The following is a 16,241-nucleotide window of genomic DNA, read 5'->3' as shown; positions in this document are numbered from 1 at the left end:
ACTTAGGTTGGAGTCATTAAAACTCGTTTTTCAACCACTCCACACATTTCTTGTTAACAAACTATAGTTTTGGCAAGTCGTTTAGGACATTTTCTTTGTGCATGACACAAGTAATTTTTCCAACAATTGTTTACAGGCAGATTATTTCACTTATAATTCACTGTTTCACAATCCCAGTGGATCAGACGTTTACATACACTAAGTTGACTGTGCCTTTAAACAGCTTGGAAAAGTCCAGAAAATGATGTCATGACTTTAGAAGCTTCTGATAGGCTAATTGACATAATTTGAGTCAATTGCAGGTGTGTAACCGTGGATGTATTTCAAAAAGTACCTTCAAACTCAGTGCCTCTTTGCTTGACATCATGGGAAAATCAAAAGAAATCAGCCAAGACCCCAGAAAAAAATGGTAGACTTCCACAAGTCTGGTTCATCCTTGGGACCAATTTCAAATTCAATTTTGTTTTTCAATTTTTATTTATTTATATAGCCCTTCGTACATCAGCTGATATCTCAAAGTGCTGTACAGAAACCCAGCCTAAAACCCCAAACAGCAAGCAATGCAGGTGTAGAAGCACGGTGGCTAGGAAAAACTCCCTAGAAAGGCCAAAACCTAGGAAGAAACCTAGAGAGGAACCAGGCTATGTGGGGTGACCAGTCCTCTTCTGGCTGTGCCGGGTGGAGATTATAACAGAACATGGCCAAGATGTTCAAATGTTCATAAATGACCAGCATGGTCGAATAATAATAAGGCAGAACAGTTGAAACTGGAGCAGCAGCACAGCCAGGTGTACTGGGGACAGCAAGGAGTCATCATGTCAGGTAGTCCTGGGGCATGGTCCTAGGGCTCAGGTCCTCCGAGAGAGAGAAAGAAAGAGAGAAGGAGAGAATTAGAGAACGCACACTTAGATTCACACAGGACACCGAATAGGACAGGAGAAGTACTCCAGATATAACAAACTGACCCTAGCCCCCCGACACAAACTACTGCAGCATAAATACTGGAGGCTGAGACAGGAGGGGTCAGGAGACACTGTGGCCCCATCCGAGGACACCCCCGGACAGGGCCAAACAGGAAGGATATAACCCCACCCACTTTGCCAAAGCACAGCCCCCACACCACAGACCTATTATTCTGACATTTCACATTCTTAAAGTAAAGTGGTGATCCTAAGTGACCTAAAACAGGGAATTTTTACTTGGATTAAATGTCAGGAATTTTGAAATACTGAATTTAAATGTATTTGGCTAAGGTGTATGTAAACTTCCGACTTCACTGTATATATATAATTCATAAGTCCAAAAATGGATGTAGCAACTACATATTCCGCCTTTAAGTCTATTAAAAGTTTGTGAGTTTAAGCATGTGTCCATTAGGCCTATGGATTTTAAAAATAATTTTTCATCAGCATGAATTAGATTGAGTAATAAAAGCCCCACTTTTATTCCATAGGCTGGGATCCGCACTATGCAGCTGTTGCAAGAGCACATTTTCCACTGGCTGTCTACTGGTTTCAAAAACAATGATTGATAGGCAGCTTAAACTTCTTAAATTCAACCATTATTGGGTTCAAATACACATTTAGATTTGTGAAAAGCCATCTACAACAATTACAATCCGTAAGGCTCAAATAGCTAAATGAGAGAGCAGTAGTGGGATTCACATTTTTAATGTATTTATATAACCAGGAAGGCTAGTTGAGAACAAGTTCTCATTTACAACTGTGACCTGGCCAAGATAAAGCAAAGCAGTGTGACACAGACAACAACACAGAGTTTTTTTGAAAGGGGCATGCTTATCTAAGATGGTGAGGAAATTAGTTTTAAAGAACAACCAGGCATCCTCGACTGACGGGATGAGGTCAATATCCTTCCAGGATACCCAGGCTAGGCTGATTAGAAAGGCCTGCTCGCAGAAGTGTTTTAGGGAGCGTTTGACAGTGATGAGGGGTGGTCGTTTGACCGCGGACCCATAGCGGATACAGGCAATGAGGCAGTGATCGCTGAGATCCTGATTGAAAACAGCAGAGGTGTATTTGGAGGGCAAGTTAGTCAGGATAATGTCTATGAGGGTGCCCATGTTTACGGATTTAGGGTTGTACCTGGTGGGTTCCTTGATGATTTGTGTAAGATTGAGGGCATCTAGCTTAGATTGTAGGACTGCCGGGGTGTTAAGCATATCCCAGTTTAGGTCACCTAACAGAACGATCTCTGAAGCTAGATGGGGGAAATCAATTCACGTATGGTGTCCAGGGCACAGTTGGAAGCGGAGGGGGGTCGATAACAGGCGGCAACAGTGAGAGACTTATTTCTGGAGAGATTCATTTTAAAATTAGGTTGGGTGATTTTGGAGGACAGGTCATCTGATGCAGCACTCCATCACTCTCCTTCTTGGTCAAATATCCCGTACACAGCCTGGAGGTGTGTTTTGGGTCATTTTCCTGTTGAAAAACATGAGTACCAGTAAGCGCAAACCAGATGGGATGGTGTATCGCTGCAGAATGCTGTGGTAGACATGCTGGTTAAGTGTGTATTGAATTCTAAATAAATCACTGACAGTGTCACCAGCAAAGCACCATCGCACCACCTCAATGCTGAACGCTGGGAACCACACATGTGGAGATCATCTGTTCACCTACTCTGTGTCTCACAAAGACACGGCGTTTGGAACAAAAAATATAAAAAATTGGACACATCAGACCAAATGACAGATTTCCACCCATCTAATGTCCATTGCTCGTGTTTCTTGGCCCAAGCAAGTCTCTTCTCATCGGTGTCCTTCAGTAGTGGTTTCTTTGCAGCAATTTGACCATGAAGGCCTGATACACGCAGTCTCCTCTGAACAGTTGATGTTGAGATTTGTCTGTTACTTGAACTCTGACACTGCAATCTGAGGTGCAGTTAATTGTCGATTTCTGAGGCTGGTAACAAATTAACTTATCTTCCTCAGCAGAGGTAACTCTGAGTCTTCCTTTCCTGTGGTGGTCCTCATGAGAGCCAGTTTCATCATAGTGCTTGATTGTTTTTGCAACTGCACTTGAAGAAACTTTCAAAGTTCTTGAAATTCTCCACATTGACTGACCTTCATGTCTTAAAGTAATGATGGACTGTCATTTCTCTTTGCTTATCTGAGTCTTTCTTTCCCTAATAAGGATTTAGTCTTTTACCAAATAGGGCTATCTTCTGTATACAAACCCTACCTTGTCACAACACAACTGATTGGCTCAAATGCATTAAGAAGAAAAGAAACACCTGTTAATTCAAATGCATTCCAGGTGACTACCTCATGAAGCTGGTTGAGAGAATGTCAAAGCTGTCATCAAGGCAAAGGGTAATTACTTTGAAGAATCTCAAATATAAAATATATTTTGATTTGTTTCACACTTTTTTGGGGGTATTACATGATTCCATATGTGTTATTTCATAGTTTTGACATTTTCACTATAATTCTACAATGTAGAAAATAGTAAAAATAAAGAAAAACCCTTGAATAAGCAGGTGTGCCCCAGCTTTTCACTGGTACTGTATATATACTTCAAAATGTTAACTTAACAAAAATATAAACGCAACATGTAAAGTGTTGGTTTCATGAGCTGAAATCAAAGACCCCAGAAATGTTCTACACGCACAAAAAGCTTATTTCTCAAAAATTGTGTGCACAAATTTGTTTCATCCATGTTAGTGAGCATTTCTCCTTTGCCAAGATAATCCATCCACCTGACAGGTGAGGCATATGAAGAAGCTGATTAAACAGTGTGACCATTACACAGGTGCACCTTGTGCTGGGGACAGTTAAAGGCCACTCTAAAATGTGCAATTGGCATGATGACTGCCTCAGAGAATTTAATGTTAATTTATTTACCATAAGCCACCATCAACGTCATTTTAGGGATTGAACAAAACCTTCAACTGGTCTCCCAACCACAGACCACGTGTAACCACGCCAACCCAGGACCTCCACATCCAGCTACTTCACCTACAGGATTGTTTGAGACCAGACACCCTGACAACTGATGAAAATGATGAGTACTTATGTCTGTAATAAGCCCTTTAGTGGGGAAAAACTAATTCTGGATTGGCTTGGCTCCCCCCGCCACCTGCACATGGCTGCCCAATCATGTGAAATGCACAGATTAGGGCCTAATGAATTTATTTAAATTGACTGATTACCTTATATGAACTGTAGCTCAGTAACATCATAGAAATTGTTGCATGTTGGAGGTTGGAGGATGTATTCCGGAAGATGTCATAATTACTGTAAGTCACAGGTTGATGGCACCGCAATTAGGGAGAACGGGCTTGTGGTAATAACTGGAGCGGAGTAAGTGGAATGGTATCAAATAAATCAAATACATGGTTTGCAGGTGTTTGATGCCATTCCATTTGCTCCATTCCAGCCATTATTACGAGCCGTTCTCCCCTCAGCAGCCTCCTGTGGTGTAAGTGTGTGGAAGGGGTGAGAACCATGAGACTCCTAGGTTTGGTATTGTAGTCAATATACCCAGAGGAAGACAGAAGCTGGCTGTCCTCCGGCTACACCACTACAGAGTGCTGTTGAGGCTACTGTAGACCTTCATTGCAAAACGGTGTGTTTTAATCAATTATTTGGTGACTTTAATATATTTTGTAAATCTAAAGGGGATAACTTTTTAATGTTTCACTTTTTATTTTAATTCTGAAATTCACTGAGGATGATCCTCCCCTTCCTCCTCTGAGGAACCTCCACTGTGTGTCATGAGTTACTAGTGTGTAATCAACAGTCTATATTTCCTTGTCTTTGTCAGACATCAAACATTCTAGACATGGCACCTAGACCTAGGACTGGGTCACACAAGCTGCTCCAGAAGGATCCAAGAGTGAGTATCCTTTTGATTATTTGCAATTTAATATCTACATATATTGCCAAAATGTTCTCATTTGGAAAGTGTTTTGAGTTCTGTTTCTATTCTGACCTATTGAATTCGTTGTTCTCTCAGAGACCAGGAAGGTGGAATACAATGCATGTCCGCATTGCATGGCAGATCCACCACCATAAGCTGAGAGTGAAGGTATGAAAACATGTTGAACATCCACTAAAATGTGTATGAAACCCAATAAATATTATTTGTATCCAAACCAAACATTATAACTGAAGCTATTTTTCTGTCTGTCTGTCCTTCCATTTCTCAGCAGAAGATGCAAGTGGACGCAAATGCAATCAACTTCGGTGTCAACCCGGAATTTCTGACTCAGCCTCCTGGTTCTGACCAGATTCAAGCCATCCCCCATCAGTGGGACCTTATTCAGTACTCCACCCCACTCTCTAACCCAGGTGAGGAAAGGGACCAAAGACTAAACCTTAAAAATATGACTTGTCTTACTATTGTACTGTCTAACAGAGAAATGATTCAACATAGCATTTTTCCATTATTCTCCTTCTCCAGAGTCACACAGTAGACATCCTTTATTTGGAGGTTTGGGATCACTGAGGGTCACAACATTTGGTGGACTGCCAAACCTAGCACTCAGTGAGTAGCACCTTCAGTCTCCCTTCAGTGTTGGTTCAGTATTATGTTAAAGACAATATAATCATAAATGAGGGAATTGCGTTTTCAAGCTCACACATTTCTTTGACTTGCTTATTCTTCCTCCTCTTAAAAACAGACTATCCCATGATCTATCACAAAGACAATCTAAATGCACCAAGTGGAGAAGAAGGAGGAACTCCTGAGTGGTGGAGCAGGCAGCAGAAGACACCCCCATCCTCTGTATGTCAACCTGAACACTCTACAGAGCCTGAACAACCAGGAAGAGATTTAATCAGGGAACCTCAGGACAGAGAATGGGGACAGCAGCTACACCTACCCAGAGAGAAGATGGAGGAGAAACAGTACATAGTGGAGAAACACCAAGTCCACAATGCTGCAGGGACTCATGACAGTTCACCTGCTGAAGACAAGTCTGTTCCTCATACAATAACCTTGGAACATGGTCAGCGGTCCAATTGCAGCTGTAGCTGGGAGTCAGGTGACAGGAAAAGAGGGCTTGAGTGTAAGAACTTCATAAAGGTCAAGAAGATTAAGCGGCAAAGAGAGGATGACCAGGAGGATTTCAATGAAGGTCCTCAACCCACAGAGAAACCATCCCTGGTCCCACTCACGCCAACACTCACGCCATCCTCCATGTCGATGCAGCACATGACCATAGGGAACATTATTCCAAGGCTCTACCCAGTAAATAGTGTATGTAATCTGGCCCGGACTCAGGTTGGCACTCCTAATATGGGGCTCATCCCCTACCATGCACTTCCCTGGGACACCCCAAGAGACCCACTGTGGGATGTATACAGGGGTATGGACCTCCCTACTTCCTCCTGTCAAGAGCTGGTCATGAGGGCTGATCCTTTGCATGGTGTGGTGGGGGCCAGGCTGTTGGAGGCAGCAAACTGTTCATATAGAGACCCTCATCACCGCTTTTCACACCCACCCCATCACTCCCCACTGGTCCTGAAGCAGCAGGAGAGGGCTTACCTCATGGAAAGAGAGCGTCTGCACCTGCGCAGAGAGGAATACTACGAGCACAGCCTCTATTCTGCCACCATGGGCGACCATCTCTCCCATCCCAGCCTCCTGACCTCCACCTATTCTAGGTCACATATCTCCAGGGTGGGTCTCACCCAGAGTAGCCTCCCGAACAGAACTCTTACCCCTGGGTTCTTAAGCACACTGCCGCCTTTGGTCCCCTTCTCTCTCCCCTTGTCTGGTGCTCCCCACAGAACTACCTCGTAATGACAGAAATCAGAAGACCCTACTCTGTGTGCTTGCTTGCCTTAGAACTATAACTCAGTACTGCTTCAAGACAAATTATGCCTGTATGACACAGATAAAAGACAAACTACTATGTTGAATTACATCCCTTAAAAACACCTGTAAATTGATGAACAATGACATTGCTCAACAACAAAGTGCGATCCAACAAATTAGTTCATAAAATGGACAGACAAAAAATACAAATAACTGACAAAACTTAACAAATGTAAAAAACAAAAACAAGAACTAGGTCAAATAAAAAGCTATAGCATTAATTAAATCAGAATAAAGGAAAATCTAAGATCTATGACTTAATGGAAAAGAGTTTCAAAAACATCAGAAATATGACCTGACACCACAAAAGTTATTTCAAAACTGCTGACAATGGGGTCACATTCTGAGGCTGAACTAAAAGTGCAGACTGTATTAAAGCGCATACTGTAAAACACTAACAAACAAAAACACACTTTATGAAAATAATACAATCTTGTCACATCTCAACCGGAGATACTAACGTTTAGTAAACTTTAATAAACAGTCCATCCCAGGTTAAGCCCAGCCATCATACATTCAGCACAGCTGTAACAGAGAGATTCAGTACTGCCACATTAGTGGTCTCCAACACTGGTACGGAGAAGATGCTGGATCTGATTTTGTTTTTTTTTAAAGCTAAGCGCTCATTGTATTTTGTGACCATTCCACCCTACAGAGGATAATTATGCAAGTGTCAAGTAGAGCACACTTGATCAAAATTACAAAAACATTTTTGCAAATTAAAAAGTCTAGCTTTGACACAGATATTGATTCTGTAGTTCTATTGAAAACGGAGTGACTGTTTGGCGCCTCCTGCAGCCATTCTGAGTACCTAGTGTACTCTCTTGTAGTGCTGGTTCATGGTGTGTGCCATGTGGTAGTAGTAGTCACAGCCCTCTACAGAGCAGTGGTAGGCCGCCCCCTCATTATGGTTCTCCATGTACTTCCACAGGTCGTGCTGGTTCTTAAAGCTGGGAGACATACATCATAAACAACAGAGTGTAAGCAAAATAATATGTGCACAATATGTACAGTCCATAAGGGTCAGCAAGTTGTGGGGACTCTGATGAGTCTGTGGGACAACAACCTGCTCTCACAGAAGTCACAGTGAAAGGGTCGCTCGTCACAGTGGCGGAACTTGATGTGGATCTTCAGAGTGGTGAGAGAGGTGCAGGTCATGTCACACGGGACACTTGATATGGTTCACTGAAAGGCAGGATAGATCACACATAAGGTTTACAGTGAAAGAAACTGGACACAGACAACAGCCATCATCAGCTAATCAAAATATCTTATTGATAGCAATACAACTAAAATAAATCTGCTTGACTAATAGAGGTACATGTCAAAGCCAAACATGGAAAATTAGCTCAATATGAGCTAAATCAAGACAAAAGGAGATGATTGTGGACTAGCTGCACCATCGAGAGCATCACTGGTTGCATCACTGCCTGGTATTGCAACTGCTCGGCCTCTGACCGCAAGGCACTACAATGGGTAGTGCGTACGGCCCAGTACATCACTAGGGCCAAGCTTCCTGCCATCCAGGACCTCTATACCAGGCGGTGTCAGAGGAAGGCCCTAAAAATTGTCAAAGACTCCAGCTACCCTAGTCATAGACTGTTCTCTCTGCTACCACACGGCAAGCGGTACCGGAGCTCAGAGTCTAGGTCCAATAGGCTTCTAAACAGCTTCTACCCCCAAGCCATAAGACTCCTGAACATCTAGTCAAATGGCTACCCAGACTATTCACATTGCCCCCCCCCCTCCACTCACCACTGCCACTCTCTGTTGTCATCTATGCAGTCACTTTAATTAACTCTACCTACATGTACACACTACCTCAACTAACCGGTGCCCCCCGCACATTGACTCTGTACTGGCACCCCCCTGTATATATTGCTATTTTTTACTGCTGCTCTTTAATAATGACTTCTTGCTTTTATCTCTTATTCTTATCTGAATTCTTTGAAACTGTATTGTTGGAACTGTAACTGTAAGTAAGCTAAGTAACTGAAACTGTAAGTAAGCATTTCACTACAAGGTCTCCAACTGTTGTTTTCAGCGCATGTGACTAATAAAATTGGATTTGATCATTTGATTTGAATAATACTGAACAGAGAAGTGGTGGAAAACAGCACACTCACCATGCTGTCGTACGTGGTCTCTCAACAGTCTCTCATTGGCAAAGCCTTTGTCACAATGCTCACACACCAGGGATTCTGTAAGAATCAGAGGGCATTCAATCAAAATAAAATGTACATGTCTAAACCAATAACATATCTGCCTGTGCTGTAAAACAGTGACTTCTGGCCAGGCAGAGCTGAGCCCATTCACCCTCTGGCTCGGCCTGTCTTTGGATGTGGTCTAAGAACTTGGTGTTGCTGGAGAACATGCAGCCGCAGGTGGGGCAGGCCACCAGGCGCTCCTGCGTGTGGCTGCGCAGATGCTCCCGCAGACGGTACTTGATCTTAAAGAATGCATCACAACCTGAGGAAACATAAAGAGGGTATCAGCTGAAGCAGACCAACAAAACATCAGTATATTCAATACAGCACTACAGCAGGAAAGGCTGTGCTGATACACACTCCAGAGAGTAAGTCTGTAGCACAGTCCCCTCGGCAATGTGGTGGCAGAGTGGAGGCCTTGATTTTCGTGAAGACATTGCTGTACTGGGTGTATTCAAATGGTATGGTGGGTGGCACTGCAGTGGCCTCAATGGTGGTGGCTCTGCAGGCTAGGCTGAGACAACTGGTGAAGCAGGTAGCAGGTAAACTAGGACAGTAGTTTACCTTGTCGCCACGAGATGGCAGGGTTGTGACGACAAAGCCAGGGGTGTCCAAGGATGAGTGGCTGTTAGGGAGATGAGAGTTCCATGAGTTGAATGGGTTCGGTGTGGAAGACTCCAATCCGGAGGGTGACGCTCTGTGTCAGGTGCGTGATGAAGCCCGTGCCCAATGGCTGCCAGTCCAGGGTGTTAATCCTTAAGGGAGGGGTGACAGGTGTAAGATCAATGTCAAGCTGGTGATCGATCAAATTACCTGCTGGTCCCGAGTCTATCAAGCCCTTACGTACTTAGTAACCTCCTTCACGGTTATCAACACTGGGATGGAGAATTGCTTCTGGGAGATATTTAGAAATAAGGACACGCCTACCTGCATGGTAGCGTAGGAACCCTTCTCATCTCTCCGTTGGGGGCGAACAGGGCAATGGCTGAGTAGATGATCTTTTCCTCCACAGTATAGGCAGAGCCCTTCTTGGATCCATCTTTGATGGTTGATACACGTGAGAGGAGCATGGCCCAACTGCAAGGGCTCTGGAAGACTCGGACAGGATGACAGAATCAAGGAAAGAGAAGGTTTCGGGTTCCTGGGAGGCAGAGTTCTTCAGCGGCTGGCGATGAGTTGGTCGATGGATATGGTCAATTTCTTAAAATGATCAGGTCTATATAACTATCAAACATACATTAGTAATGGAAAGGAAACAGACTTGAAGTATTAAAATATTACTTTAGTAATACAATTGTAGGCCGAAGTTGTTACAGAGTACGGTACATACAGTGGGGAGAACAAGTATTTGATAACCTGCAAAATCGGCAGTGTTTCTTACTTACAAAGCATGTAGAGGTCTGTAATTTTTATCATAGGTCCACTTCAACTGTGAGAGACAGAATCTAAAACAAAAATCCATAAAAATCACATTGTATGATTTTTAAGTATTTCATTTGCATTTTATTGCGTGACATAAGTATTTGATACATCAGAAAAGCAGAACTTAATATTTGGTACAGAAACCTTTGTTTGCAATTACAGAGATCATACGTTTCCTGTAGTTCTTGACCAGGTTTGCACACACTACAGCAGGGATTTTGGCCCACTCCTCCATACAGACCTTCTCCAGTTGCTGGGCAATACAGACTTTCAGCTCCCTCCAAAGATTTTCTATTGGGTTCATGTCTGGATACTGGCTAGGCCACTCCAGGACCTTGTGATGCTTCTTACGGAGCCACTCCTTAGTCGCCCTTGCTGTGTGTTTCGGGTCATTGTCATGCTGGAAGACCCAGCCACGTTCCATCTTCAATGCTCTTACTGAGGGAAGGAGGTGGTCGCTCAACCATGTCCATAATTGATTTAGGCTTATCCAAACATTTTTATTTGGGGTAACAGGTAGATTGTGGAAGTCTGCACACTGCAAAATGTATAGTAATTTAGACTAATGCATTGAAATACCAATCTGTCATTACCACAGATTAGGTGAAGTTAATGCTAGAAAAATAAGTTCAGTGCCTCTCTGGCTGATATGAGTTCAGCAGCTATGTTTTCTGCTCCTCCAGAGGATGGTGACACGAATGAGCTGCCCACTCTGGATGAGCTCCCATTTCCACCTGTAGATATGGATGATGAGTAATGATTGAAGGTTGTTTTCTTTTAACAAGTTCAGAGTTAGGTCATCTAAACCCTTAACCTGTTTACATTATGTGGAACACTGAGCTGATGAGCAAGCACCAGCCTGTTCTAATAACCAATTTCTCTGTTCATGCAAGTGGCTGACTGAACAAATCCTCGTGATCAGTAGCTGCAATTTGGTAGTACGTCCAGACCTTGTTCTGAGAACGAAAAATATCTCAGTTTCAAGGTCTCAGCTTATAAGTAGCCTTTTGAGGTACATGTTATGAACCAGTATTGGTCGGTCACATTAATTAAATAAAACAGTAATGATTCATTAATTATGCTAAATCATGCAAATATAACTTGTCTGTGTATAGTCGTATATAAGACAACTGCTGGGACTGCCCCAAGCAGAGCTCCCCGATTGGCTTGTGTACTATAGTGTGTAATGGCTGTTATATGGCTCTTTGACAAAGGACAGTGTTGTTCTCTTTCATGATTTATTCTGTGAATACATACAACACTGTGTAAACTTCAGCACAACTGCTAACCCACCATGCAATCTCCATCAAAGTTGAACAACTCTTTGGCTGGCGGATCTGTAATAATTTCAGAACATTTAAATGTATATTTACACTATACATTATTACATTTATAACATGACTACAGAGGAGCTCTCAACTTATAATGACTCTGTCTGATGGCCTAACAAATCACCACAGCACATGGGCTACACGTGTAAAGTAACATATCATAATTCCAAGTCATTTGGGAGCACATACCTGTGAATACATACAACACTGTGTAAACTTCAGCACAACTGCAAACCCACCATGCAATCTGAGCGACATGAAACATAAAATAAAAATACATTTACAGTTCGAGGTGACTAGCCTTATTAGCAAAGAAAGTACAAGGCGAATGTCAGCTAGCCTTTAGCATAACGCAACGTGCAAGTTTGATAAATGTCCATAAAATGTTAAATACATGACAGCTCTAACACTATCATGTGTCAACATCGATATCGATTATAAAACAATATGGTTTTCAGCCTAACATGCATTAGATATCATTTTTAAAGTGTGAACACTGAGTGCAGCATGGATCACGATACATACCTCCATCAAAGTTTAACAACTCTTTGGCTGAATGCTGCGTGATCATGCCTACATACGTTTGTTTTCCCAGAGCTAAGAGACCACTGGTCTGGTGGTTCTCCAGCCACACCTTGATTGACCTGGCTGTGTGGCATGGAACATTGTCCTGCTGGAAAAACTATCCTCAGAATTGGTGAACATTGTCAGAGCAGAAGGAAGCAAGTTTTCTTCCAGGATAACCTTGTACGTGGCTTGATTCATGAGTCTTTCACAAAGACAAATCTGCCCGATTCCAGCCTTGCTGACGCACCCCCAGATCATCACCGATCCTCCACCAAATTTCACAGTGGGTGCGAGACACTGTGGCTTGTAGGCCTCTCCATGTCTCGCACCCACTGTGACATTTGGTGGAGGATTGGTGATGATCTGTGGATGCTTCAGCCAGCCCAATCTCCTGACCTGAACCCGATTGAAAACCTCTGGAATGTGATCAGGAGGAAGATGGATGGTCACAAGCCATGAAACAAAGCAGATCTGCTTGAATTTTTGTGCCAGGAGTGGCATAAAGTCACCCAACATCAATGTGAAAGACTGGTGGAGAGCATGCTAAGACGCATGAAAGCTGTGATTGAACATTTCTGAACTCTTCCTAAAAGTTAAAAGATTATTATTCGGTTTATAAATGTATATGAACTTATTTTCTTTGCATTATTTGAGATTATTTTCTGACAACACTGCATATTTTTGGTTATTTTGACCCGTTTTAATTTTCTGCAAATAAATGCTCTAAATGACAATATATTTTTTTCGGAGAAATGTTGTCAGAAGTTTATAGTATTAAACAAAATGTTTAATTTGACCCAAACACAAACCTATAAATAGTAAAACCAGAGAAACTGATCATTTTGCAGTGCTCTCCTATTTTTTTCCAGTGCTGTATACAGATACTCACGGGAATGCAGTTACTCAAATAATACAGCAGGTGGCTTCACAACTATACATACGTAACCCGACTGCTTAATTGTCTATTTCAACCTTGTCACAGGTGCATTGAGTTGGTTGGAACCTCTCTAGCACGCTGACAAAAACAATTATTCATATTAAGATTGACTTTGAGTGTCTCTGTGTAAGAATTTCCACAACACCACATTGACTATTCTGACAACACCCTCACCTGTATGACCCGATCAAACAGGAAGTCCATAATCCAGTTATTCAGACGTCCCCCAATTTCTCCCTTTTCTTTTTGTTAATCGTTCTTCTCGCCATTGCCCTCTTTCTTTGATACTCCGTTTCTGTCAATCCATTCTTAAGTGCCCGTGGAGCTATATCCCTTTCCTGCACCACCTTTGAGCACTCATCTGTCCACCATGGCACCACCCACCACCTTCTTCCCCCTGAACCCACTGGAACAATCACATCTGCAGCTGTTATAATTACAGACGTTACTGCCTCAGCGCACTCATTCATAGACCCCTCCATTGATAACTTTTGTCCCGCCCATCTTCCAGTTAGCTTTCTCAAAGCGCCACCTCATGTTATTGCCTCTATTCTGCATGCACATATCCGTATTGAATTTACATCGAACCGGAAAATGATCACTTAGCTATCTTGGCTATCTGACTGAATGATGGAGATGAGTGTTGGTTCCTGCCAAACTTTGGGGTCTACCATCCACAAAAGCCAAGCCAGATCAGGGTGGTTTTTGACTGCAGTACACAGCAGTACAGTCTTTCCCTCAACAATGTGCTGCTCACAGGCCCAGACCTAAACAACAGCCTCCAGGGAGTTCTAAATCGCTTCAGGAAAGAAACTGTAGCAATAACAGCACCACATCCAGCAGATGTTAAATGTTTTCATTGTGAGAGAAGATAACAGAAACTACCTGAGATTCCTCTGGTACTGAGAAAACAATGTCACAAAAAGACATCATCGAGTACAGGATGAAGATTCCACGTCTTCGGCAAAAGCAGATCTACTGCCGTCGCCATATACAGGCTCAGGCGAGCTGCACAAGAAGGTGAACAGGATCATGGGGCAGGCACCCGACAATTTGTTGAGGGTCTTCTATGTCGATGATGGGCTCAAGTCTCTGCCCACAGATACAGAGGCCATCGGCTTGCTACAGAGAACACAAACATAACTAGCAGTGTTAAACATACGACTGTGCAAGTTCGCATTGAACAGTGCAACCATGATGGAAGCATTCCCCCCCAGAAGATCATGCCGAGGGCATTAAAGACCTAGGGCTTGGAGGAGAAACCACGCCCATGCAACACAGTCTTGAATTATGCTGGAAAATAACCAAGGACCCCTTTACCTTCAGAGCATCAGTCAATAACATAGCATTCATGCGTCGCTGAGGCCTGTCAACAGTAAATAGCCTCTTCAACCCTCTCAACCATACAGGGAACTCTCCTCAGACACTTGCGATTGGGATTCACCACTCTCTGAAGAAAAGCTGAAAGAATGGGAAGCATGGAGGGACTCACTACAGGATCTGAAGCAGCTTCATATCCCACCCACCTACACCACAATCTCCCTCAAATAGAAACACACAGAGCTACATATGAGTGTTTTTAGATACTTCCAAGATGTGGGCTTCACTCTAGGGAAAGCCAGGCTAATCCCTCAGTCTGATCTTACTATACCCCGGCTCAAACTATGTGGAGCAGTGTTGGTAGTAGAAATGGCAGAGCTCATGCTAGATGAAATAGACCTCAAACCAGACACCATCAATTTATACTGTGACAGCAAAGTAATCCTCAGGTACATATACAATGAGAGTAAATGCTATCTCTATGTGCACAACAGAGTCCAACACATCTGACCATCAACATGGCCGGAGCAGTGGCACTACGTACCTACAGAACACAATCCCATTGACCACACCTCAAGGTCAGTTCCCACTTCCCATCTCACCAGTACATCATGGTTCACAGGACCATTATTCCTGTACAAACCTGATCATGCTCAGCCAAAGACACAAGTGTTCGAGCTGGTCAGTCCAGGCTTGGATGTCGAATTCCGCCCCTGGTAACAAGCCTCATCACGCAAACCAGATACAGAAAACTTACATCAGAACGCTTTGAGCACTTCTCCACATGCCAGCATAGGCTGGCATCAGCGCAACAAACTCGGACTCCAGAAGGGCTGTTCAAAAAGAAATCTACTCTGAGGAATTCACTGCATTTGAAGAGAAAAGAGACCTTCTTAAGAGCAGTTGACTCACAAAGCTGAATCCCATCCTGGACGAAGGTCTCATCAGAATAGGAGGCCGTCTGAAACATGCACAGCTGGACAGTAGTGAGAAAAAGTCCCTTCATCCTATCAAGACACAACCACATATCTACACTGCTAGTACGGCACTACCATGAACAGGTGAAACATCAGGGCCGCCACTTCACAGGAGCAGCAGTCCAAGCAGCAGGCCTGTGGATTGTTGGGGGTAAGAGGCTCATCAGCTCTGCACTACACAAGTGTGTCACATAGTGGAAGCTCTGTAGGAAAATGAACAACAGAGAATGGCAGACCTTCCTCCCGAAAGCCTCAAGACAACCCCTCCCTTCATATACTTGGGGTTGGGTGTCTTTGGCTTTTGGACAGTCACTATTCGCCGTACCAGAAGAGGTCAAGTTCAACGCAAAGCTGGGTGATGTTGTTCACCTGCATGAGCACTAGGGCAGTGCACATCAAAGTCATCGAGTCCATGGATACCTCCAGATACATCAATGTCCTCAGGAGTTTCTTTTCCATCTGTAGACCAGAAAAAAGCAAAGATTAGATTGTGGAACAAACTTCATAGGGGACTGTAAGAAGTTGGAACTCGGAAAGGAGAAACATCAGAGGCCTGGTGTCCAGAACTACCTCAGTGAACAAGGCTGTACATGGGAAGTCAACTCTCCTCACTCTTCACACATTGGAGGTGCCTGGGA

The 16,241-nt window shown here is 43.3% G+C and overlaps 1 protein-coding gene across 2 annotated transcripts in view; it reads left to right on the top strand.

Annotated features, from left to right (window-relative positions):
- LOC115141875 (autism susceptibility gene 2 protein-like) overlaps window positions 1–8,917 on the top strand; it is a 34,616-nt gene extending 25,699 nt beyond the window's left edge. Inside the window, exons 4-8 of one of the 2 annotated variants that reach the window (XM_029681203.2) lie at window positions 4,785–4,856; window positions 4,977–5,048; window positions 5,173–5,311; window positions 5,424–5,507; window positions 5,644–8,917. In XM_029681203.2, the coding sequence (XP_029537063.2) occupies window positions 4,785–4,856; window positions 4,977–5,048; window positions 5,173–5,311; window positions 5,424–5,507; window positions 5,644–6,767 (1,491 nt within the window). In that variant the 3' untranslated portion in view covers window positions 6,768–8,917. Of the gene's footprint in view, window positions 1–4,784; window positions 4,857–4,976; window positions 5,049–5,169; window positions 5,312–5,423; window positions 5,508–5,643 lie in introns of both variants that reach the window. The other variant, XM_029681201.2, reaches the window with a different exon arrangement.
- The last annotated feature ends 7,324 nt before the right edge of the window (window positions 8,918–16,241 follow it).

The sequence above is a fragment of the Oncorhynchus nerka genome, linkage group LG14 (assembly GCF_034236695.1).
Source record: "Oncorhynchus nerka isolate Pitt River linkage group LG14, Oner_Uvic_2.0, whole genome shotgun sequence".
NCBI lineage: Eukaryota > Metazoa > Chordata > Actinopteri > Salmoniformes > Salmonidae > Oncorhynchus > Oncorhynchus nerka.
This window is presented reverse-complemented; position numbering and strand designations above follow the sequence as displayed.